The 24,425-nt window shown below is 25.8% G+C and overlaps 4 protein-coding genes across 6 annotated transcripts; 2 read left to right on the forward strand and 2 right to left on the reverse strand.

Annotated features, from left to right (window-relative positions):
- The first annotated feature begins 876 nt into the window (after positions 1 to 876).
- On the forward strand, positions 877 to 6,610 carry LOC126907004 (plasma alpha-L-fucosidase). Its single transcript, XM_050687985.1, has 9 exons — positions 877 to 1,358; positions 2,484 to 2,625; positions 2,764 to 2,870; positions 3,663 to 3,823; positions 3,882 to 4,086; positions 4,157 to 4,297; positions 5,891 to 6,056; positions 6,126 to 6,270; positions 6,351 to 6,610. The coding sequence occupies exons 1-9, from the start codon at positions 1,067 to 1,069 to the stop codon at positions 6,450 to 6,452; spliced, it is 1,461 nt and encodes a 486-aa protein (XP_050543942.1). The 5' UTR covers positions 877 to 1,066; the 3' UTR covers positions 6,453 to 6,610.
- A 60-nt stretch (positions 6,611 to 6,670) lies between these two features.
- Positions 6,671 to 7,871, reverse strand: LOC126908239 (gustatory receptor for sugar taste 61a-like). Its single transcript, XM_050690152.1, has 5 exons — positions 7,646 to 7,871; positions 7,304 to 7,572; positions 7,086 to 7,240; positions 6,829 to 7,000; positions 6,671 to 6,775 (listed from the first exon to the last, which is right to left on the reverse strand). The coding sequence occupies exons 1-5, from the start codon at positions 7,785 to 7,787 to the stop codon at positions 6,671 to 6,673; spliced, it is 843 nt and encodes a 280-aa protein (XP_050546109.1). The 5' UTR covers positions 7,788 to 7,871.
- A 1,184-nt stretch (positions 7,872 to 9,055) lies between these two features.
- Positions 9,056 to 18,530, reverse strand: LOC126906814 (cytosolic non-specific dipeptidase). Of its 2 annotated transcripts, none has more exons than XM_050687685.1 (9): positions 18,240 to 18,530; positions 12,353 to 12,527; positions 11,984 to 12,256; positions 11,341 to 11,570; positions 11,075 to 11,270; positions 10,783 to 11,004; positions 10,060 to 10,212; positions 9,468 to 9,569; positions 9,056 to 9,281 (listed from the first exon to the last, which is right to left on the reverse strand). In XM_050687685.1, exons 1-9 carry the CDS (start codon positions 18,287 to 18,289, stop codon positions 9,237 to 9,239), a joined length of 1,446 nt encoding a protein of 481 aa, XP_050543642.1. In that variant the 5' UTR covers positions 18,290 to 18,530; the 3' UTR covers positions 9,056 to 9,236. The 2 variants fall into 2 exon arrangements, with proteins under 2 accessions (XP_050543642.1, XP_050543641.1); XM_050687684.1 differs by lacking the exons at positions 9,056 to 9,281; positions 9,468 to 9,569; positions 10,060 to 10,212; ... (3 more) ...; positions 11,984 to 12,256; positions 12,353 to 12,527 and adding exons at positions 14,202 to 14,503; positions 14,662 to 14,763; positions 15,021 to 15,173; ... (3 more) ...; positions 17,104 to 17,376; positions 17,452 to 17,626 and having other exon boundaries at positions 18,240 to 18,434.
- Positions 9,518 to 24,391, forward strand: LOC126906815 (uncharacterized). Of its 2 annotated transcripts, XM_050687687.1 has the most exons (4): positions 9,518 to 9,627; positions 13,150 to 13,262; positions 21,300 to 22,203; positions 22,690 to 24,391. In XM_050687687.1, exons 2-4 carry the CDS (start codon positions 13,238 to 13,240, stop codon positions 22,790 to 22,792), a joined length of 1,032 nt encoding a protein of 343 aa, XP_050543644.1. In that variant the 5' UTR covers positions 9,518 to 9,627; positions 13,150 to 13,237; the 3' UTR covers positions 22,793 to 24,391. The 2 variants fall into 2 exon arrangements, with proteins under 2 accessions (XP_050543644.1, XP_050543643.1); XM_050687686.1 differs by lacking the exons at positions 9,518 to 9,627; positions 13,150 to 13,262 and adding an exon at positions 20,392 to 20,875.
- Positions 24,392 to 24,425: the final 34 nt, after the last annotated feature.

Below are 24,425 nucleotides of genomic sequence, written 5' to 3' on the forward strand. Positions count from 1 at the left end.
TTTTTTTTTTTTTTTTTGGTGTACTGTTATCTTATTTTGACTATTATAATAGTCATAATATGTTAATAATAAGATATATAATACTAATCTATAATAATTATTAGAGAATATTATTCCGCTTCAAATAATAAAAATAATCATAAACTTAATTGCATCTCGGGAACATTTGAGCTGTAAAAACTATACCATTAGTTTAATTGTGTATGTTTTATTAATTGTTGTTCTTAAGTTTTTTCTTTAGCTATTTGGCGTTTCAATTAACACTTTTTTTCATTATAATTAAACACCATATCCGCTTTTATGCATGATAAACGCAAGGTTTCCCTAACTGTAATTTATGTCTTTTTACTGTGCTTTGTGGCCAACCAAGTTTAACAATATTGAATATATTCAATAAATCAAATTCAAAATCATTGATTAGAAAACAATAAAAAAAATTAGAACATTTGTTTGGTTAAATTTTCAATTTAAGTAAACGAATATTCACATATACCCGGTGTACTAAAATTATTATAAAATTAGAAGAAAATAATAGTGATAGTTTAAGCTCATGAACACGTGAGTATTATTATGATTAATCTTATTTATATACTTATAAATTATTATGGACAAAGAACTTTTTTTCAAATAAGAATTTCTAACGGTTATAATAAGAATAACTATAAAATGAGTGATCAGATCTATTTTCTTCCCCAAGTACTTAATAAACATTCAAACTGACGTAAATTAGAAATGAATAATAGTTTTTTCAAGTGGCTAATGTTTTTCTCTTTGTTCGTAATACTATTTAACTAAGTAACAAACGTGACCTCGACAAAAATTTGAATATCATTGAAATGTGCAACTGACACAAACATAATAAATATAACACTAAGGTGTTGGTTTTAAATTAACTGTTTTTTGACGTTCAAAAGGAGTTGGGTTCATTGTAACTGAGCATCGTGTCTAGTACCTTTTTCGACTTCTCTTTTAGTATTGTTTGGTTTACGACAATCAACACTTGTGTCGATTTGAGCTAGTAGAGAGTTCACTCGCGTTGCTGCAGGTATCCTCCTGACAACAATTAATGTTAAAAATGTTTTACACTCGTTTCTATGTATTCGAAATTGTGTTCATAATATCTCTAGTCACTGTTGGAGCTATAAGAGATGAAGAATCGAATAAAAAAGGACATTGTAATTGTAACGTCAATAATGAGATAAATACTGTAGAAGGACAATATAAACCAACTTGGGAAAGTCTTGAAAGTAGACCTCTACCCTCATGGTATGATAAGGCCAAATTTGGAGTATTTATTCACTGGGGAGTATACTCTGTACCAGCTTTTGGCGGAGAATGGTTTTGGATGAATTGGAGAGGTAAGTAATAAAACTATTTAATTAACATACTCTGAGGGACAGTGATGCGCACTGCCCTTCGGGTTTGAAACTCGATCACGGACGGCTTCATTTGTTGAGCGAGAGATCAGTTTGGTAATTGGTGTCGCCATTTTTCTCTCTGGCGTCCAACTTATCACTCGTCCTAGAGTATCAATGGTTAAGAAACCTCCTCCTTTGGGAAAGGCCGCATGGCTTTTAATGGGCTTAAAAATCGATAAAATTTTTTTTTTTTTAACTTTACAAAGTGATCAATTTATAATTGACTATTATTTTTTTTTTCTAAAATAATAATTTTAAGAATTTTTTTGTTGGCTTATTTAAATAGTATTTGTCCTCGATGTATAAGTAGATAAATACTCTTTTAAAGATGATATCATATATAATATGTATGTTGTAAGTTTAAATAAACTTGTTAAATATTATTTAACTAGTTAGATAGAAAATTATTCAATTAAGAAAATAACTGGTCGATTAACTTTACACTAATTATTCAGAAGTTATGAGTATTTTTTATATTTGAATGGGAGGAGTAAGGTCGCAGAGAAGTACATAATAATAAAAATAACATAACCCAAACATCGTCAATAGTTTACATTTTAAAATATTATTAATATCCGAAAACTAGTTTAAAATTAGTTATCAACCAGTTATTTTCTTTAATGTATCATTTTCTAACATTTAATCTATTAAAATATTTATATTGCCATTATGAAATAAAGTTGGTACCCTTAAATAATAATCACTAACAGATATCATCTACACTTGTCCCAACTATGACGCGTTCCAATAAATTGGGTTTTTTTTTAAATAATAAATGTTGATTGACTCGATAAGTTATTTATATAAATATAGTACTATTTCATTGAAAGTAAAAATAAAAAATATTTTATTTACTTATTTTCAACAATAATACAAGATTATTATTTTTCATACAATTTTATGGAGACGTTTATTTAAAATATTTATATCTGAGAAAATTATTCTATTTAATTTGATGAACAATGTTTGGTTCAATATACACTTAAATGCTTATTATAATTTAACTGAAACTTTGATTTACTAAAAATATTTATATATTTACACATATTTATTTGTAATTCTTAGGAAGAGGAGGTCAATCATATGTTAACTTCATGACTAAAAACTATAAACCAGGTTTTACCTATCAAGATTTTGGTCCACAGTTTACAGCCGAATTTTTTGATCCTATGCAATGGGCTGAAATTATTAAAAAATCTGGGGCAAAGTAAGAAAAACAAAAAATAAATGAATAAAAAATATAAATACCTACTTTAAGCATACAATATTATAGTTATAAATTTTTATATTTATAATTTAGAGTGTGATAATGATTACTCACTAAATTTGCAATGTTTTATTAAAGATATGTTGTATTAACATCTAAACATCACGAAGGTTATACATTGTGGCCTTCAAAGAGATCATATGGATGGAATTCTATGGATGTAGGACCTCATCGAGATTTGGTTGGTAAGTAATAAGACAAATATCAATATTAAATATTTTTTTAAGCTATGTGCCAATGATGATTTGTTTAATATAAAAAAAGTACAATTTTTTAATTCTTTATAACATTTAGCCGGCGCGTGGGTTAAAGGGTACTAGTTCATTTCAACTTATTTTTTTACATGTATATTATTATGGAAATTAAAAAGAAACACTGTACTAAGAAAGAAAACCTTTTTTTTTCTTCTAAAATGTTGAAATTTATGACTTGTGTCTTTTTACTCACGCATCATCTATTTATACTCGTACAATTTGATTTACAATTATAAATGAAAATGTCAAATTTTATTAGTAGTATAGTAAAATACTAACTATTCAATACGTTTTAATAACTATAACGTTCAGTTAATAATCTTGAAATATGTTTTTGCTTTTATTTGTTTTTATATATATCAGTGAAAAGTAAGTGGCTTAATGTACATTTGTAAATTCATTTTTAAAATTATCTGTCTTAAAATGATTTTTTTAAACAATTTGTCGTTGATATAGGATTAGACAATAGAAAATAGTGGTGTTTTTAAAAATGATAATTTAGGACTGTTTAGAGTTTCCTCATTTTATTAAAAAATGTATAAATATTTATGAGTTTTTGTTTATATAATATACAAAAAGTTTAATTTATAGATTTCTTTAGTACACATTTTATATATTAGTACATTTGAGATTAAATTGAAGTTAAAAAGTAAAAATGTTTATGTGTATAGGAGTTTTATTTTCATACTACTTGACTGTTTTTTGTGGACGTTATAATTCTAGGGGAACTCAGCAGAGCTGTAAGAAGTTTAAACTCTACACGGTTTGGACTATACCACTCATTGTATGAATGGTTTAATCCCTTGTGGATGCAAGATAAAAGTTCAAACCTATCGACTCGTTACTTCGTAGAAACAAAGGTTCTTCCAGAACTCCACGAAATAGTAATAAATGTAGAATTGGGTCAATTTAGATGTTTTTATAATCCAATTTTTCCTATAGGTGAACGAATACAAACCAGAGATAATCTGGTCCGATGGCGAATGGGAAGCTCCGGCGGATTCATATTGGGATGCTTTAAATTTCCTAGCTTGGTTATATAATGAAAGTCCAGTCAAGGATACGGTTGTTGTTAATGATAGATGGGGTGGCGATACACTTTGCAAGCACGGTGGATTCCTAACGTGTGCTGATAGGTATCAACCAGGTACGCGTTTTTCTTAAAATGATTAATAAAACTACTGAGTAGAACAACTAATGGATTGAGGTAACTGCAGGCAAAGTAATGACTAGAAAGTGGGAAAATGCCATGACAATTGACAAATATTCATGGGGATACAGAAGAAACGCTCGTTCTCGTGACATTTATACAACTCAAGAATTAATCATTGAACTCGTGGAGACAGTTAGTTTTGGAGGTAAATGGAACAAATCTATTGAAATGATTTAACACTATTTAAATAAATTAACGTGTTTATTTTATAAAACCGTTTGAATACGACTGTACAAAATATTATTGTGTCTATTTTTTTTTTTGACAATAAAGTTCATAAAAAAGAACTAGAAGTCACATACAGTGAAACCTCCTTTAACGGACACTTCTAAATAGCGGACATACAAAACGATAGATTAAGACTAAGATAATAGTTTTAACTTTTATTTAATATTTTTAATGACTTTTATTTAATGAGAATTTTCTATTTTTGTTTTAATGATATGATAAATAAAAATTTTCAAACCATTTTGTGCATTTTTGACCAAATTTCCATTGATAATTTGTAGTTTAGCATACAGTAGTCATTATGATGTCACATGAACAAGTTACTTATTGATAGTTCTTGTTATCATCTGTTTCTTACGATATCAAAAATAAATACTGATAATATTTTATGGCTCATTGAAACAGATAATTTTTGATTCCGGTATTATGAAAACTAAATTAATGATGACTTTCTGTTTTAAATCCAAATTTTTAAACAATTTTAAAATGCAAAAAGTTTACTGAATAAAAAAGTTTTAAGAACAAAATTGTTTGAAAATTTTTCTATCATATAATTAAACTAATAATAGATGTTTAATAGTGGTACCTTTATTCTAAATTTCCGATACAATAATAGCAAAATACGCTTTCACTAGCATTACTATAACGAACTTATGTGTCAAAGTACATAAGACGATAAAAATATAATCTTATCGTCATTTATGCTGAAATAATAAACTAAATAAATTAAGTACCAATGTTTGGTGTATTGTGTCAAATCGCGATTATTGATACGATGTGTTTGTTAATCTTAAAACTATTGTTTTGTGAACAAATTTAAATTTTAGACTTTCGTCAAAATTAAATTGAATTGTAGAAGTTAGTGTATCCGTAAATAAAATTTTATATAGAAAAACACAAATCATGAATATTATGTCAAATAAAGAGTGGGTTGAAAATGGTAATAACAAACATAAATAAAAAAAATGTGAAGGTAGCGTGATTAATAACGAACTCTTTGTATGGTGTAGCAAAGTTCGAGGAAAAAATTTGCCTATTTTGGAACCAGTGAAGAATATTAATAGTTTTCTATTATTTAAATTGGTTAAATATGTATTTTGCCATTTTTCAAAAAATAATGTTAACTCTATAAGTTATAAAGGGTTACGATAAAAAATAATTAATAACTGTCAAATCAAGAAATGTACCTATGTAACTAAAGAAAATCAACAATTTATTTTCAATATTATATTTATTTTGCGAGTAATTGAATGATAAACATATCATCCTGTAAACATGAAAATAATAGTAGAAATAAATAAAAAAAGACAACTTACAATTTTGTAATTATTAGAAAAATTGACATTTTTGTAAATTTATAATTAAATTATTGTCTTTTATTAATCAATAATTGTATCATTTTTAACTTCCTATAATTTTTATACTACAAAATTTTCACAAAATAAAAGAAAAATAGGAGTTTGTTCTTTAAAATGTTTATGGTTTATCTTATAATGAATATTGTTTTTAGGTAATATACTCGTCAACATTGGACCTACTAGTGATGGTGTGATTCCAATTGTTTTTGAAGAACGTTTAATTGAAATTGGTGATTGGTTGTCAATAAATGGTAAATCTATTTTTGAAACTACGCCTTGGTCAGTATGCCAAAATGATACAACGAACCCAAATTTATGGTAAAATAATAATAAATAGTAAAATGAAGTAAAATAATTATTTATAATTTGATTAATTTTAAATTGAAGGTTTACACAAGCAGATAAATTCACCATTTACGCAATCATGACAAAATGGCCAAAAGATAATTTGTTACTTTCAGAGTGCATTGTAGATATTGGAATGGATAATATCTCATCGATTACTATGTTGGAAACCCAAAAGAGCTTAAATGTAAGTATTGATAAACTATTACTATTATAATTAAAGCAATTGTTTAGTGAGTAATGACAAACTTTATATTGATTATTTAGTTTAGTCAAACGACCCCAGGGATAGTGATCAGATTGAAGGATCACAGACAAAAACTTGCAAGTAATCACGCATGGCCGTTGAAAATCGAAATAAAGCATTGAGTAGTTTTCGGAAATTAAATCCTTTCATTTGTACTACCGAGTAATACTTCATACGAGACTATCGTACCAAATACCTGAAATTAATTTTTATATTTATTGTATTTTGGTACAAAAATTGAATTAATCAAAAATATAATTAATTAATAATTTTTAATTAATTATTTGAAATAAATTAATCGTTTTAACTAAAAAAATTATTTTCAAACTACTTAAATTTATCAGAAGATTCTTACTGTAAGTAAAAATTTTCTAGTCATTAAAAACATGTGACTACCTGTCAGACCAATATCATCTTTTTGCATTTGTAGCATAAATAATTCAACCTAATTAAATGAAACAAGTATACATTTTATTAAATTATTTTTTTAAAGCTTACTTCTTTACAATATGATTGCTGGGGAATATTATAAAGTGTTTCTAAAGGTCCTTTACTATTTTCGTATATTCTAACGGAGCTTAAACACAATGAGCATGCCCTCAATGTGGATACTGAAAATGACAATATGGTATGGACGTCTTTACTTATATTTGGGTATTGGTCTGATTTCCTACAAATGCAATTTATTTGTTTTGTAATTTCAAAACAAATTATTATTATTGCTTATGAGGTATATTAGAGAGAAACGAACGTACGTTACTCCTTGACGCATTTCCAAGCATATAATATACAAATGAATGAGCAATGACACACAAAGCAAGTGACATAGACAATCATCAAGAGTTCTGGCTAAGCTACATAGTCTTGTATAATCTACTCGCAATGTTTTCCACTGTTTAGGAGTTATAACCTAATTGAAAATAATTTTCATTTCACAATTATAGAGAACAAAATTGTATTTGATTAGATATACCTTGCCTCTGTATTCGTTTAACCGTTCTGTAAATAATTTTAAGTAATCTCCAAGAGCCATACTTCCCATTATTATCACTTGATCTGCAAAGCAATATGACAGAGTTGAAACTGAATTTATTATTAGAGTTAATATAGCTATCCAAACATTATATTGAACGACGCTAAAAACTTGTGGAAACATATTAGATATGCACATTTCAAACACTTCGTGAAAGTCTACTTTGTCTGTCATAATAAGACTAGTTAAAAGGAAACTCCAATGTTCGACTGTAATAAAGAAAACCCATAACACTAATTAATAATGGTCCAGACAAAACTACGCCCTAAACAATTTACTTACCCATAGAAAATATTAAGAATAAAACTGATATAAAGGTGAATTTCATTTTCAAGTATTTTTGATGACCAAAATATCCTTCCACTTGTTCCCATTTTTCCAGTAGGTTACACCATTTTGCGGATAAGTTGATGAATAATGCCATAGTTACTGCTGCGCCACCAAAAAATAACACTATGCCTATTTATGGCACAAATAAGAATGATCTAGGAGAAAACAATTTATTTGAAAATTGAAAATAATTAAATTACCCCCTTTAAATATATTGACGTCACTGTTCTTCAAATAATGAAAACTTAACAGAGTCATAATAATTTGAAGTGCTAGTGCAATGAAAGAAAACATGGTCCTGATACTGCATATTCGAAATCTACCCTGAGAAATTGGAATCAAACACAAATACTGAGCAAGTTGAATAGGAAAAGAAGTGGCGGATCGAAAGGAATCAATTGGTATTTCTGGGACACTTATAAAATAGCAGCTATTATTCTCTATGTCAATCACACGGTTTGATTTGATTTTTGCCCTTAATATTTTCTTAGTTTTTGGAAGTGATTTTTTAAACATTTTTTCTATTTAAACTATAAACCATTTTATCATTACAAATTTAAAAACTAAAAAAAAATGATGTGATCGAATATTACACACATAAAAATTTAGTGTATTAAAGGAACTTTGTGGTATAATGAATTTCGATGATCATCATGGCTTAAAGTACTTTTGCACTCAAGTTCATTCTTAAATGAATAATTTATTAAATGAAAAGTTCTTTTAAGATATCAAAATATGATTAAAAATTCTTCAATTGTTTTTTTTTTATCTATCATTTATAATATTATTTAATAAAACTATTGTTAAATTTTTGAACAGATACTCAAGTGATTATATGCCAAATTCTATTAGGTTTACTAACAAATAGTCTTATCTATACTTTCAACGGTTATATAACAACTTATTTTAAACACTTAAATTCCAAATGAATAGTAGAAAAAAATACGTAGATATAATTTATGTGTCTATTAAACATTAACTGTTGAAAATAATTATATAATGTCAATACTTTGTACAATATCGATTCCTTTATAAATTGTATACAGTTTATCAGGTACACATATCAAACGAATACCTGAGTCATACATCGTTCATACAATAAACAAATCGGTTTTTGGCTACCTTCAGATTAAAATTTACTAAAATTAAAAGGTAGAATTACAAAAGATAACTTTATATATGAAAAATAATCATTATAAATGGCAAATATGCCATAAGTATAAAATATTGAATCACAAATGAACCAAATAATTTAAGTATGTTAACGTTAACGTGCTAATTAATTATTGACATAAAAGTTCACTTTAAATGTTATCAAGTTTACAATAGCGTTTAGGTAAGTATAAGAAAAATCTTACATCATTTTAAAGGAAACAAATAAAAATATTAAGTTTTATTAATACTTTGTCGGATAAAATAACAATAGTTATATTTTAAAATAGTTTGTATATAATTATAATATAATAATACTAAGAATAATACTATAGCTGAAAAAGTTAATTGTATATTTAAACTTAAAATATCATTAATAACTATTTTAAATTTAAATTTTTGATACTTCATACAGATATGCCGCCATTAGCTTAGTCTGAAATAGAAAATCTCATGAATAGAAGAAAATTTTTAATTGAATTACGAAAACCATTAGTTCTACTCGTATTAAAAGTATTGTAGTTTATTTATACTTTTAATACTAGTTAATATTGGTAATTATTTGTTTTATTCATCGTTAACACGATGTTTATACTTTATCTTTAAAAGATAGAATACTCACTCCTTCAATGTAATTGAGCAAGTTAATTTTTTCATCTTGCGAATGAGCACCATCATCGCCAGCTCCCATTGGAAGAAGAAGAACACTTTTACCAGTTATTTTCTATAAAGAACAGCAGGAATGAATAGACACAACATTTCAGAAAAGAATATTTGAAAATGTAACTTAAAAATATTTTTTATGTATAATTAATAGGTGCATTAGGGGTGGATCCATAATTTTTTGAAGGGACACGCAAAAAAATGTTAAACGTCAAGATCAATTTTTTGCTTATCTTTTAGTTTAAACATACTTTTTTTATTAAGAGAGTGCAAAGAAGTGGTGTGCACCAACTTGTGGCGTCCTTTAAATCTGCCACTGGTTCATATTTTAAAAATAAAACATTTTAATATTTTCGAATATTTTTAAACATTTTTACGCTAACTCTCAGAAATTAAGCTCTCAATATAAATAGTTACTATAAATTAATTGGCCTTACTTTATAAAAACTCAACGCATAAAATCTTACTATATAACATTTAACTTCCATAAGAAGCAATTAAAAATGAATTAGTTTATAAAAAAGGAATTAAAAAAATATTACACAACATACTTCTAATGTTAATGTAATAGGAATTGATCCGCCACAAATAGTGTAATCTGGCTCTGAATTATATACTATTTCTGTAGCTCTATGTGCTGCCATAAAATGAGAATTAAATGGATCTGTAATCCACGGTATTTCGCCATCATTAGACTGAATTATCTAAAATTTAAATAAAAAAATTCGGTGAGCCACACATTAGAAATCTTGTATTTTAAACAGATGGATTTTTTTTTTTAACTAAAATAATTTTAGTTTGTTCTTCTCTTGTATATACAGGGTTTAAAATCTAACAAAAAAAAAAAAAAAATGCAAGACTTCGGGTATGTACTCTATTATCCGGCTTTAAATCTGACCCTGACCTTATCATTATATGTTTTCAATTTTGTTACACTACAGTTACTTTTACAAAAGTGGTTTAGTATTAAGGCTACATTATTACAATTTTTTATTTGTAAAATTACATTAGTTCTTCAATTAAACTAATGAACATAGTATTTGCATTGAAATTTCCATTAGCTGTTAAAACTTAACGAAATGTTCGTATACTGAGAAATAAAAAGTATATAAATCGTATTTAAGTTGAATTAATTCGATTTTAAGAGAAATTATATGATTTTGGTAGTTTTTGAATTGATTTCAATACTTATATTAGTATAACTTATAAATAAGATACACGTCGATGCAAATGCATCGACGTGTATCTTAATAAAAGTGTTTGATTATAATTACTTTTAGTTTGTTAGGACTTTTACGTGAATTCCATATACTATTTATATAAGACTTTACTTGATCCGATACTTTTTTTGGATCCTGATTAGGTACCAAACGAATAGAAAATTTACCAATTACTTTACGAGGAATTACAGTTTTAAAACCACTACCCGAAAATGCTCCTTCAATTCCATGGATTGAAAGACTAGGTTTCCTCCAGTTGTTTATCAAAAGATCTTCCTACATAAAAAATTATACAATTTGGATGATAAAATGCAATTCTAAAATTATATATCTCGATTTTACTGACTTTTGTTTCCTTTAATGGTTTTGAAACACCTATATCTGTTAAGTGGTTATCAACGTTAAAGTCGAGTTTCATAAACAATTCTTTCTCTTTTTCACTTAATGGTTCAACATCATTATAGATCCCGGGTATAAGGATTTTACCCTTATGGTCTACTAATTTATCTAATATGTGAATCAAATCTGACATTGCTTCAAATCTTAAAACAAATAGCTTTATTAAAAACATTAAACTTCAAAAACAACATTTTTGTTAGTTATAACACTTACACAATTCCACCATACATTCCACTATGTAAATCTTTACTAGAACCTTTAATTTCAACACCAAAACTACACATTCCACGGAGACCGTAAGTCAAACATGGTTTTTCTGTTCCCAGCCAATAACTGTCCGATACACATACGTAATCAACGTCACTAAAAAATGTATCTTTTCTTTTCGAAAGTAATTCGCTTAAACCTATGCTACCCGATTCTTCCATGCCTTCAAATATAAACTGAAAAAACAACAAATATTAGAATTTTTATGATTTTTAATCTAATTAATTTTAAATTAAAAAACTGATTGTTAAAATTCAAGTTTTTAAAGTTGTAATAATTTAAAAAATAAAAATTTTATATGAATATCTCAAAAAGTGTGTTTCACATTTTTTTGCACTTATATTTCTGTACGAATTATATGGAATCAGACCTTGATTTACTAATTTATAGGCCTAGTTCAATTTTAAATATTTGGCCTATTTATTAAACAAATTATAAAACTATCGATAATTTTATTTATTTCGGATAATTTTGTCAGGGCGTCTCTTTTCGAGAAGGCCTTGTGCAAATGACCTTTTATAAATAAGAGATAGCACGAAGTACATATATTTAACGAAAAAATAACTAAAAATAGATATTTCATGATTACTTTCAAATTGACTGGTAACTCAGTTCCAGTTTGCTGATATGCTTCTATTGCATGCATCCAACCAAGAACTGGTCCTTTATCATCGGATGATCCTCTGCCATATAGTTTATCATCCCTTTTAGTTAAAATAAATGGTTCGCTAGACCATCCATCTGATATATCAGCAGGTTGAACATCCAAATGACCATATAAACATATTGTCTTTTTAGAAGTATTATTTCCTAGTTTTCCCATTAGAACAGGAGGTAGTTCGATTTTTTCATTATTCATAACCTGTAATTTATAACTCTCAGAATCATTTTTATCGAATTTCAAGTTTCGTTCACACATTTTACATGTACTAGTATTATGTAAATAGAAAATATTTACCTGAATACCAGTTTCACATAGCTCTACTTCAGCTCCGAGAATTTTCAATTTATTATTAGCCCAATTCATCATCTTTAAAACTTCGAATCTTAAATTTGGATCAGCAGAAACAGATTTTATAGATACCGCATTTTTTAAATTCTCCACAAAATTATTTTTTTCTTGTTCAATGTACCTTTAAGAATAGGTTATTTTTATTAAGGTTGAAATTTTTAAAGCTATTTTTAAGTAATAAAAACAATTTTTATTTATATTTTAAATAAACCTAGGTTAGATATTTAATTTTAATAGATTTTGATATGTTTATTTATTGAACAATTATCAATGAGTAAACATCACTGTGAACCAATAAAAATAGCAACATATTTAGTGGAGTTTTTATTCGAATAAATAGTAGTGGCATGGGGAGGCTTTTTTTCTAAATATTATGGCTCATTTTTTACTACATATTTTAATTTGTAGAGTACAATTGAATAGCTCTGTGAAAAACAACATAAGTTCATTATTTTTAAGATCAAATTTTGGTGATTTTTAACTAAGATAAAATTGATTAATAATATATCTTTTTCTTATTATTATGAAAAAATCTCAAAACTTTTTTTATAACTGACCAGCTTTTGAATAAAGCCACAAATTTAATTATGAAGGTTAATTTACATATTAAATAATGCAAAAATGTATTAAAAATATTTTGAGGTGTCAAAAGCCTTATAAACATGTAGCTTTAGTTTAATTGGAATTTGTTAATCAATTTGATAATTAAACTAACGAAATTTTTCAATGTTCATACATTTTAGAAAACACATTGTAATATATCTGAAGTTTAAAAAGATTGAAGTCTCAAAACATAAAATAAAATTAGCACCACAGAAAGATTTTTGGAGTATGCTATGTACTACACGTATTTTTGGTAAGAATGTCATAATTAGTGATAGGGATGAATTATGGAGTAGTTGGTGATTGGGTACTATCGTGCCGAGCGTCAATTTTTTTGGAATTAAGCGTTGGCAACATTTTTTTATAATCGTAATATATAAAATAGGGGGTATGTAGGAACGGCAATAAAACTTTACCTGAAGTGTTAAAATTCTAAATACGTCTTTCATTAGAGAGCTGGTTTATATGCATTTATAAATTTTGTTTGCGCTATTTTAAAGGGATCCAAGTTTATGAACATTTGTTGTTGGATTAAACAGAAGCGTAGAAATATTTCTTGTTTTAAGGACGGTGTATTCCCCTTAATCACTCTAACATTTAGATCACATTATGTTTTCAAGCCTGTTAATAAAAATGTGTACTGGCAATGATGTGTTTGGAATAATTTTACAAAATGTATAAATGCATAAAAATCCATTCCTTTTTTCATTAAAGAAAATAGTACTAATGATTCCAGTCTTTCTAACCGGACTACTCTTGATAATGTTATGATTGGAGTTTCAAATTAGTTAAAATAATATGTACTTAAATTAAATGTATGGCAGGTCAAACTACATTTTGAGATAATTAAAGGATTATTTAATGCAGCCTAAAATTTTAAAGTAGAGAGAGAATCTTTTAATACACTTAACTCATTTTATACTTAAATAATACCAGGTTTATCGTTTGGGTACTCATATATTACCTGAACAAGATAAGATAAAATAACATTTTATTTACTCTTTGGCTAACTAAAAATTACTCACACACACACACACACACATATATATATATAAAATGAGCACAATTTTTACTATAAATTAAAATCACTCAAATATTTATTAACTATTGAACAAAAAGACCTTAATTTTGATACTCTAACATATCTGCTTAAATTTTAGTAACCTCTTATAAGATAAAAAAAAAACATGTCATTTAATAAAATAGATGATTTATTAAAAATAAATGCATAATACTTGAATAATACAGCTAAATCATTAACTAGTATTAAAAATATAATATAGACAAAATATATAAAATATTATTAATAATAGATAGTATTGGACGTATATGTTAATGGCTTCATATAACATTATTTTAATATTATATAGGAAGTAAATTTTTTTAATAAAATACTGATTAAATTCATGTACAACATTAATGATTGTATTATATAACTTTCTTTGTTTATTTAATTTTCGAAACTTCATGAAGATAGGCAGCCATCAATTTAGTCTGTAACAATATATAAAAAAATTAATAAAAAATGAATTATAGTTAATATGATAACATTCAATTATTACAACTGATAAATATATAAAAAATTAATCAGCATAAATAATAATTATAAAATACTTAAGAAAATTATTATTCATAAAATATTTTATACTTACTCCTTCAATATAATTACGCACATCTATTTTTTCATTTTGAGAATGTGCACCATCATCACCAGCACCCATAGGTAAAAGTAAAACATTTTTACCAGTTACTTCCTAAAATTAAATTAACAAATATAAATAATATTCTTAAATAAATTAAGATTAATGGATTAAAAATTTAATATTGTATATAATTAAAATTAATTAAACTAATATTTCCAAAAACAAAAAAAAAAACTAAATAGTCATTATCGGTTGTTTTATTCATTAAAATTTTATATGAGATTAATTAAAATAATTAATTATATTACATGTGGAACTTGTGACTTAATATATTCTAATTAGGTTATGTTATTGATAAAAATAAATACTTGTAAAGTCAATGTTACTGGGATTGAACCACCTCCTCGTGTATAATCAGGCTCAATACTGTATACCATTTCAGTAGCATTATGAGCAGCTAAATAATGTGCATTAAAAGGGTCAGTCATCCATGGATTTCCACCATCGCCTTCAGTTATAATCTGGAAATAAAAATATTAATTACATATAATTTTAGATATGAAAACTCTTAATAATTAAAATTAAAATTTAATTTGTAAATATTCTTTGATCTTTTGTTTTTAAATAATATAATATATTACATTAAGTTTATTAGGACTTTGGCGATCTTCCCAGATTTTATTTATGTATGCTTTAGCTATTTGAGCAATTCTAGAAGGATCTTGATTGGGTACTAATCTAATAGAAAATTTTCCAATCACTTTACGAGGTATAACTGTTTTGAATCCTGAACCTGAAAAAGCACCTTCTATTCCATGGATGGAAAGACTTGGATATCGCCAATTACTCATTAATAGTTCTTCCTAAAAATAAGGCTAATTAAATATTAACATAGGTTTAGATAGACGTAAGATAAGATTATATGTTAAAAGAATATATTTTATTCCATATATGGCTTATATTTTTGGAATGCAATTTAACAAAAATGATATAGTTTATTTTAATTGTTTGGGATTTACATAACATTTTTTTTTAATCAATTGTAGTGCTAAAATTTTTAACTTTATATAAAATAAAATCATTATTTATTATGTTATATTTTAAGTGTACAGAATGATTTATTTATTATTGACAACTAGTATTCACCTAAAATAATATTAATTATAAAAAACTAAATTCAGCTTTATTATGTAATATTAATCTTTACAAAAACATAACTGTGAAATGTTCGTATTATAAAGTTCTAGTATAACTCTCTTAAAAAAAAAAAGTATGCCTATCAAAGTAGTGATATTTACATTGTGGCCAAGTCAGCTTACATCTGTTAATTTATAAGCTCACTTCACATGAACTTACATGAGCATCACTGCCCTTTTATTTGTATTGTTTAATACTTAGCCAATTTTTGAATGAATGCTGGGTTTAGAAACTCCCTAAAGTAGCTTTTAAATTAAGAAAATTACTAATTTCAGATTTTCTTCTTTAATTACACAGTAAAACCTATGACAGATTTCATGTTTCTACATAAATGGGAGTTGTCATATAATTTTGATGATAAATAAATGATTAATTAAATTGGAAATTTTAGAAGGTTTCTATTTTGAAAAAACTCATTATTAAAAGTTTATTTTTTTACAGCATAAAAGCGGCTAGAACTTTATCTAATTTTTAAATTTCAAAAGTCTATCTTATTATTGTACATATACAAAGTAATTTAAATTTGGTTTGACACTCATTTTTCCAGAAACTTCTAAGATTTTTTTATTTTTGTAATTTAAAAAATATTAATTTAAATATTTAAAAAAATTTTTTTTTTATTTTATGTCATTTTTAGTTTCTTAAACCTAATTGGTCTCACATACTTTAGTTTCTTTTAATGGTTTATATGCTCCAATTTCATTACAATAATGATCAACATCAAACTTGATTTTATTGTACAACTCTTTTTCTTTTTCAGATAATGGTTCTACACCTTCATTTATGCCCGGTATCAAAATATTTCCTTTAATATCTACTAATTGACTTAAAACATAGATTAAATCTGACATTGCTTCATATCTATAAAAAAAAAATTGATAGTTGTAAAGTATTTATTTTTACATGTTATATTAATTTTAAATCTAAATTAAATCACTAGATTTTAATCAACAATCTAAACTTACACAATACCACCAAACATTCCACTGTGTAAGTCTTTACTAGAACCTTCAATTTCAATACCAAAACAACACATTCCACGAAGACCATAGGTTAAACATGGTTTTTCTGTTCCCAACCAATAACTGTCAGATATACATACAAAGTCCACATCATTGAAAAATGTTTCTTTCTGTTTCATTAGTAATTTATCTAAACCGATACTACCTGATTCTTCCATACCTTCAAATACAAACTATAAAATTGATTAATTTCACAAAACATTAAAAACATAGATTAATATTACATTATTACTTTTAAATTAACTGGTAACTCTGATCCAGTATTTTGAAATGCTTCAATAGCATGTAACCATCCAAGGACGGGTCCTTTATCATCAGTAGATCCTCTACCAAATAACTTATCATCTCGTTCTGTTAATACAAATGGTTCAGTAGCCCAACCATCTGATTTATCAGCTGGTTGAACATCTAAATGCCCATATAAACAAACTGTAGTTTTTTTTGGATTTTTTCCTAAACTACCAAGTAATACTGGGGGTAATGGTACATTTTTACCATCTAATACCTACATAATTATTAGTCAATAAATTAAAAATTCTTTTAATTTAAACAAATCATTTATATAATTTTTAATTCAAACCTGTGATCCGATATCACAGAGCTCAACTACTGCTCCAAGGGCTAATAATTTTGTTTTAGCCCATTCCATCATTTTGAAAACTTCATTTCTCAAAGTAGGATCAGCTGAGACAGACTTTATAGCAACAGCTTGAGATAAAGTCTCCACAAATTTTCCTTTGTTTTCATCTATATAGCTTGAATTTTAAATAAAATCATTTTTTTTTTTACTATTTAATTTTATTATTAAACATATATTCTCACTAGTCCAAGAGAAAACTTTTTAATACTAAAATAATAATTTTTATACTGTACATATAATAGCTACATTTTTGCAGTTCATACTGACATTTTTAAATCATATTCAATAAGTATACATAGGTTTAAATCAATTATAAAAAAATTATCTTATATAGGTACATTAATATCAAAGAAACCAGAAAACATGTGTTTTTTTAAATAACTTCAGTAGCCACACCTTAACTCATTGTTGTTTGTATAATATATTATTCATTATATTATAAATTAATGAGTTTATAGATTATAAATCTTAGTGCATTTTGTAAAATACAAATAATGATAATTGAATAATTAATCTAAATCAAACATACATTTAATTTTAGATTAAAGCAAAATAATTAAAACAAAGGTCACTTATATATAAAATTTTGTTCAATAGTTAAATCAATTAAATTAAAATGACTTAATCAATTATTTATTGCTCAAATTATCATATAATTTAACTTAACATAATAAAACATAGGTATCATTAAAGAACTAAAAGTATTTTTTTATTATTATATTACATACCTAAAAACTTTAGCTAAAGGAGCTTCAATATCTTTGGTTACTTTAGACATTTTCAATTTTTTTGTTCTTAGCAAAAAAAATTATTAAAGTGTAAAAAATTAATTATCAATAACTAAAAATTATAAACGTACGTTGCGAACTACAACCGCCTACTCAGTAACTTCAACTAATCAGTAAGGGGAGAAAGGTAATCATAACTATCTTTCTACTACTTCTGATAGGTATGTGTGATACGAATAATTACAAATACGATAACGATAACTTTTTTCTATAGTTTACACATATGCTAAAACATTAATGCGTATTCAAAATTGTACCAAGTTGTTAATGATAGTGATAGTATTAAAATGTTGATCAGAAAATTATTTCTAGTTATAATTAACAAATCCACTGGAATTTATTATAGAATAGTATATCTCAACTTAGATATAAGTCTTTTACTCGAGAGAATAGTTTTATTTTTGGCTGATTTAACGGTATAAAATATTATAATAATTACAATAATTTTAATTAAGTCAAATACAATGGAGTATTGAAGGTTTCAATTTGGCGCAGTTTATATTTAAAACTTCTATAAAAATTTTTGCTGTGCAAAAATAAAAATATTTTTCTAGCATACCTCGAAAAAAAATGTCTAGCTTAAAAAAAATAGAATAGGCCTATACACCAGAACATAAATTATAAATAACAGTACATACATTTTTACCCGAGTTTTATCGTGTTAATTTACTTTTATATCACTGACTACTAAAAAATCACGATGCCCCCATTTTCGACAATAGGCAATTANTTTTTTTTAATAATTATCATATTTCAAAGAAAAATTCCTTAATTATCACTGACCACTAAAAAATCACGATGCCCCCATTTTCGACAATAGGCAATTATCACATACGATTTATTTTGTATGAAATAAATTTTATTTTNAATATCACTGACTACTAAAAAATCACGATGCCCCCATTTTCGACAATAGGCAATTATCACATACGATTTATTTTGTATGAAATAAATTTTATTTTAGCGTTAGCTAACTAAATCATTATAATAATTTTCAAGGAATTTTTCTCATAGTAAGTATTATATTTTGAATTTTTTCGACATGTTAATTACGTACAATTCTAGATCATAGATGATATGTTTTATTTTCTAGCTTTACCGCTATAGAATTATCCAAAAATGACTAATTAAGAATGAAATTATTGAACAGGTACAAGTAAACACTTAGTAATAAGTGGATAATAATTAACAAATTCGAGGTTTAAGAAAACACATTTATTAAGAATTAAGAAGTAGCATGAAATGACAACTAGTAACTTCAATAACTTTAGATAGTTAATTATTTTTAAAATGATACTTTTAATTTAAATATTTGTTAATAACAGTTAAAAGATAATGTGTTTTAAGTAACACATTGTTATAATACCAAAAACATTAATATAATGTATTAAATTTCTTCTAAGAAAATAGCTTTTAAATAATGACTTATTTTTAAAAATTAATTGATCGGTTAGTGAATTATTAATAATTAAGTATGAAACTATATTATTTACAACTATACATAAGCTATTACTAATAATTGCCATAGATAAGCTGTTATATTCGATAAAAGATTTAAAGTGTAATTATACAATGACCTATTTAATTTGAATGATCTCTAGGGCAACTCATTAATGACATTTGATAAAATAATTAAACATCAATAATTTTTTGTAATATATTATACAATGTACTGATAATTTTTTTAGGCTATTACTTAATATCATTAATCATAAATGCGTATAAGATGAATACTCACTAGAATTTAAGCAATTTGGCATTTTTAGCCTATTCACGACTATAGATTTGATTCAATTCTGTAACTATTTTCCAAAAGTTTATAAGTCAACTTTAGCAATTTTCCAGAAAAGATAAAACAAGTTTAAAAATGTAATGGTATTTTATTCAAATTGACATTTTTGAAGTGCAATACTTATTGTTACTTTTAAAATAGACGTACCATATTTTGTATGAAAAAATATTTAAATATATGAATAATTCTAAAATCGGTATTTTGTGATTTGTCAAGTTTTGTATGCAAAACCACAAATTTACAATATTTTATGTATAATAGGAATATCCTGCTGTTCATTATTACTTACGCAACAAATGTATAACCAACGACTTCACGTTGTTGTTGAAATAATCAAAAACAGTTCATAAGTATAGTGGTAATCTTTATATTTGGTCTGTTCCTGTGAGATTGTTCGGAGAGGCAATTGTTCCCGGCGGTAATTTTTGCAAATATCGTCCTACTTAGAATAATATATTTTCACCATAAAACAAAACTTGAAAAAGTCTCTTAATCGTCAATACTTATACTATACTATACTATACTATACTATACTTCACGTATTATGTACTCTAACTCTAAATACACACGTATAAAAAGTATTACAAAGTAACAATCAAACGGAACCAATTATTTACTAATTATAAGTTAACTAATGAATGGTCAAGTAATATCGAGTATATATAAAGTTTTATAAGTAATTACTTCCTAAAGTTATTATTTTTCTTCAAGAATATTATATACCCGTTGTGTCCTTCATTGAAAAATTCCAATATGATTAGACATTTATCAATTCCTATGAAATGTAAGTAAATTTTTTTTATACAACCTACGTAAATTCTTATTATTAAATTTATAGTTATAAAAATTCACGGGTTTATTTTTTTGGTTATTTAAGAAAACGATTTTTTTCCGAAAATAACAAAAAGTATATTCCAAGTACGAGTACTTTCCTTCGATTTTTATTATCTAGTGATATTGGGGAATACTAAATAATACATTATGCAAATAATTGGTTTATTTTAATATAAAACATTGCATCATAGTTATAAAGTTTTGATTATTTTGAGTTAAAATACCGTACTTTATTTTATCTAAAAAACTGTTTTAAATAGACCTACAAAATGGAATGATCATTTAGTTGAACTATTTTATGTACCATAAGCAAATTATTTTCAAGTAAATCATCAAAAATACAATTTTAGTAATACAAAATTGTTTTCTTTTAGGTACTGTAATCACATGTTTATGTATTTTTAAATGTGTTCTTACTCAAAATCAAATACACAAAAGTAAAAACAATGGAAATAGTTTATCATCAATTCATTATAAATCAGACAATCCAAGTCAAGATCAATATTATTATACTGACACGTCAAACGAGAAAAATTATGAAGACATTAATTCACAATTTGTGTACAAAGGATCTACTCAAGGATACGTGAATATGGACGTAACTGATAGTTACAAAACAAATGAAGTCCATGGATCTACAGGAGTTGTACCTATCCAGTATGGAAATGCCGTTAAAAATTATGGCGAATCATCATCAGATTTAGCAGCTATTAATGGAGTAAAAATTGGATACCAAGATGGTCAATATGGATTTACTAGTGGTAAAAACGGAATAGGGAACGTACCTGGAGTTGATCAGAGTTTAGGAGGATTAAGTGGACCAGGTGTGCGAGTACCTTTTATCAGCGGATTAGGGCCAGGACCTTTAGCTGAAACAAGTCTATACAATCTATCGTTTGGCTATCCAAGGCCGTTTGGGATTACTGGATTATTAAGTTTATTTTTTGGACCAATTAGTCCATTTGGAAGATATTTTTCTTTTTGTAATTGGATAGTTTTAATTGGTCGAGCTATGAGAAGTATTTTTGAACCAATAATTGCTTTGAAACTGTTATTTTTTGTGCAATATCTATTCAGATCAACCATTTTGCCTCAGATAATTAATCTTATTAACATGCACGTAAAACATTATCATGGACGTTTAATTTATAAATATTTAGATTTTCAAAAACTAAATACTTGGTACACGATGTTAAATAATAGACTTTGTTTAAAGAGTTTAGTATGTGAAGCTGGAATTAAAGCGAGCGTAAATCCAACTGTACAGTCAATAAAACGGTAAGCAGTTTTACAGAGACGAATCTATTAAAAATAAAAGGGATTCCACCTCTTTCCAAATTTTATAGTCTTGTATTTGTTAAATTATAATCTAATCTGTGCCACTATAATGACTATAACTATATACTCAGAACGTATATTTAGTACTATTTTGACCCCATCCCAAAGAAATTTCTAAACACTTCCTATTTTTTTCATAAGTTCATTTTATCTTCTTCTTCTTCTTCTTCTTCCTCGCCTTAACCCAAACTACTTGGGGTCGGCCACACTTATCCTAAACTTCCACTTGACACGATCTCCCACATCAACCGTCCTCAAATCGCAATCAATAGCATCCCTCCATCACTTTTTTGGTCTGTCCCTACCTCTTCTTCTTTCAACATTCATTTCTATAACTGTTCTTGCAATTAAGTTCATTTATAAAATTCAATTATGTAAAAATAATGAATTTTAATTTTTTTAAATTTTTTATTCGCTTTATTTTAGGTTAGCTAAAGAAATTAGATCAAATAATGAATTAGTTAAAGTGTTCATGGACTCATTTTCTGGAAACTATTCTCAATGCCAACAAAATATATGTGAACAATAAAAATGCATTAATGAAAGTTTTCTATTTGTAAAGATGGTTAAATACGACGTATTACTTATACAATAGACAGAAGCTATTATTAGGACCCGTCTTGAAGATAAATGATTGGTGATATTCCACTACATTACTATAAAATATTTTATTATTTTAATACTTCTTTACTTTTACGAAAAAAAAAAGAAATAATTTGTAAAATTGTGTTCTTTAACTTTGAGACGGATTTGTAATTAGATATACTTCAATTATCTTGAATATGTAAATAGATTTGTATATAATTAAAGATTATTATTTGTACATATTTAAATTATAATACTTTGAAATCTATTCCTACTTTACTGGAATAGAACAAATTTTCTTGAGTGAAATTATAATTTATAAGAATTCTTTTTGTTTTAAGTGAAAGAAAACATTTAACAATATGAGTGTAAACATGGAGGGCTATGCCCTTCCAGAAATTTATAAAATTATATTAAAAGACATATTTTAGGGTAAAGTTATAAATAATACTAAAATATTTTGTGAATCCCCAAAATTTTAATTCTATATACGCCTATTGTTAATAATTCAGAGTTAAAGAAATGTTTTTGTATTTAAAGAATTTGATGTTAAACTATGATAAAACTACGTTTTAGAAATTTAAAAAAGTAGGTATTTTTTACATATATAGTTGTAATTCAATTATCTGGGGTAATGATGGGAGGAGCCCCATAGATAAATGAAAAGCACGATTGATCGAGACTTATTATTTATACATAATAAATTACATGCATGTACAAATACATAATGTTTAATATGTATATATGTTTGTATATTATCATATGAAGTTATCAGCAGTTGAAATATGAAATTTGTTGAAACCTAATAAAATCAAATATTTTTAGACGTATTATTATTGGTAATAATAACGCATAGGTGAGCAACACCTATTTAGGTGCTTCCACATTTAGGGAGCAGCATGTAGTTTTTTTTAGACATTAATTTTTTGGGGCGTTTCTGGTGAATGATTGTCAAAAAAATTATAGCTATAACTATGAAAATCGTAAAAAAAATTATAACACTCATGTCTATGAATGAAGGTATTTTTATACTTTAAATACATTTAGATGCTTTAGCATTGTTTTAGTAGCGCGTGTTGGTTTATTCATAAGATGTCCTTTTTTTAAAAATATAATTCTGTGGAAATGTTAGTCAAGTAGGAAGGCTTTATTTATTTGCTTAGGACGTATAATTCTTGAATACTTCTCTTTTTTGAGAAGAATGAGCATGTTTAATCGAGATCTTTCTGTATATAGATTATATTGAATTTGTATACTGCATGTCCTACCAGACAATTTTATTTCTTAATGGTTAATGTAATCATTTTCCCCTTGGATAAATTAACTTGTCATTATAATTTTGAACACGAACAGTTAAAATGACATTTTGGAAAATACAATGTATTCGTATTTTAACGTGTCACGTTATCTTGTATTTGTACTGATCCTCAAATATTAGTTAGGTTTGTAAAAATTTATTAATATCCATTTTAGTTTACTATGAGTTACCTAAATAAAAATATATTATAAAGGTTTCTCATAAATACTATTACTTAAAAGTACAATTAAAATTATATCTAAGTATACTGTAAAATGAT

This window comes from Daktulosphaira vitifoliae, unplaced genomic scaffold (genome assembly GCF_025091365.1).
Source record: "Daktulosphaira vitifoliae isolate Bord-2020 unplaced genomic scaffold, ASM2509136v1 Scaffold_5, whole genome shotgun sequence".
Lineage (NCBI taxonomy): Eukaryota > Metazoa > Arthropoda > Insecta > Hemiptera > Phylloxeridae > Daktulosphaira > Daktulosphaira vitifoliae.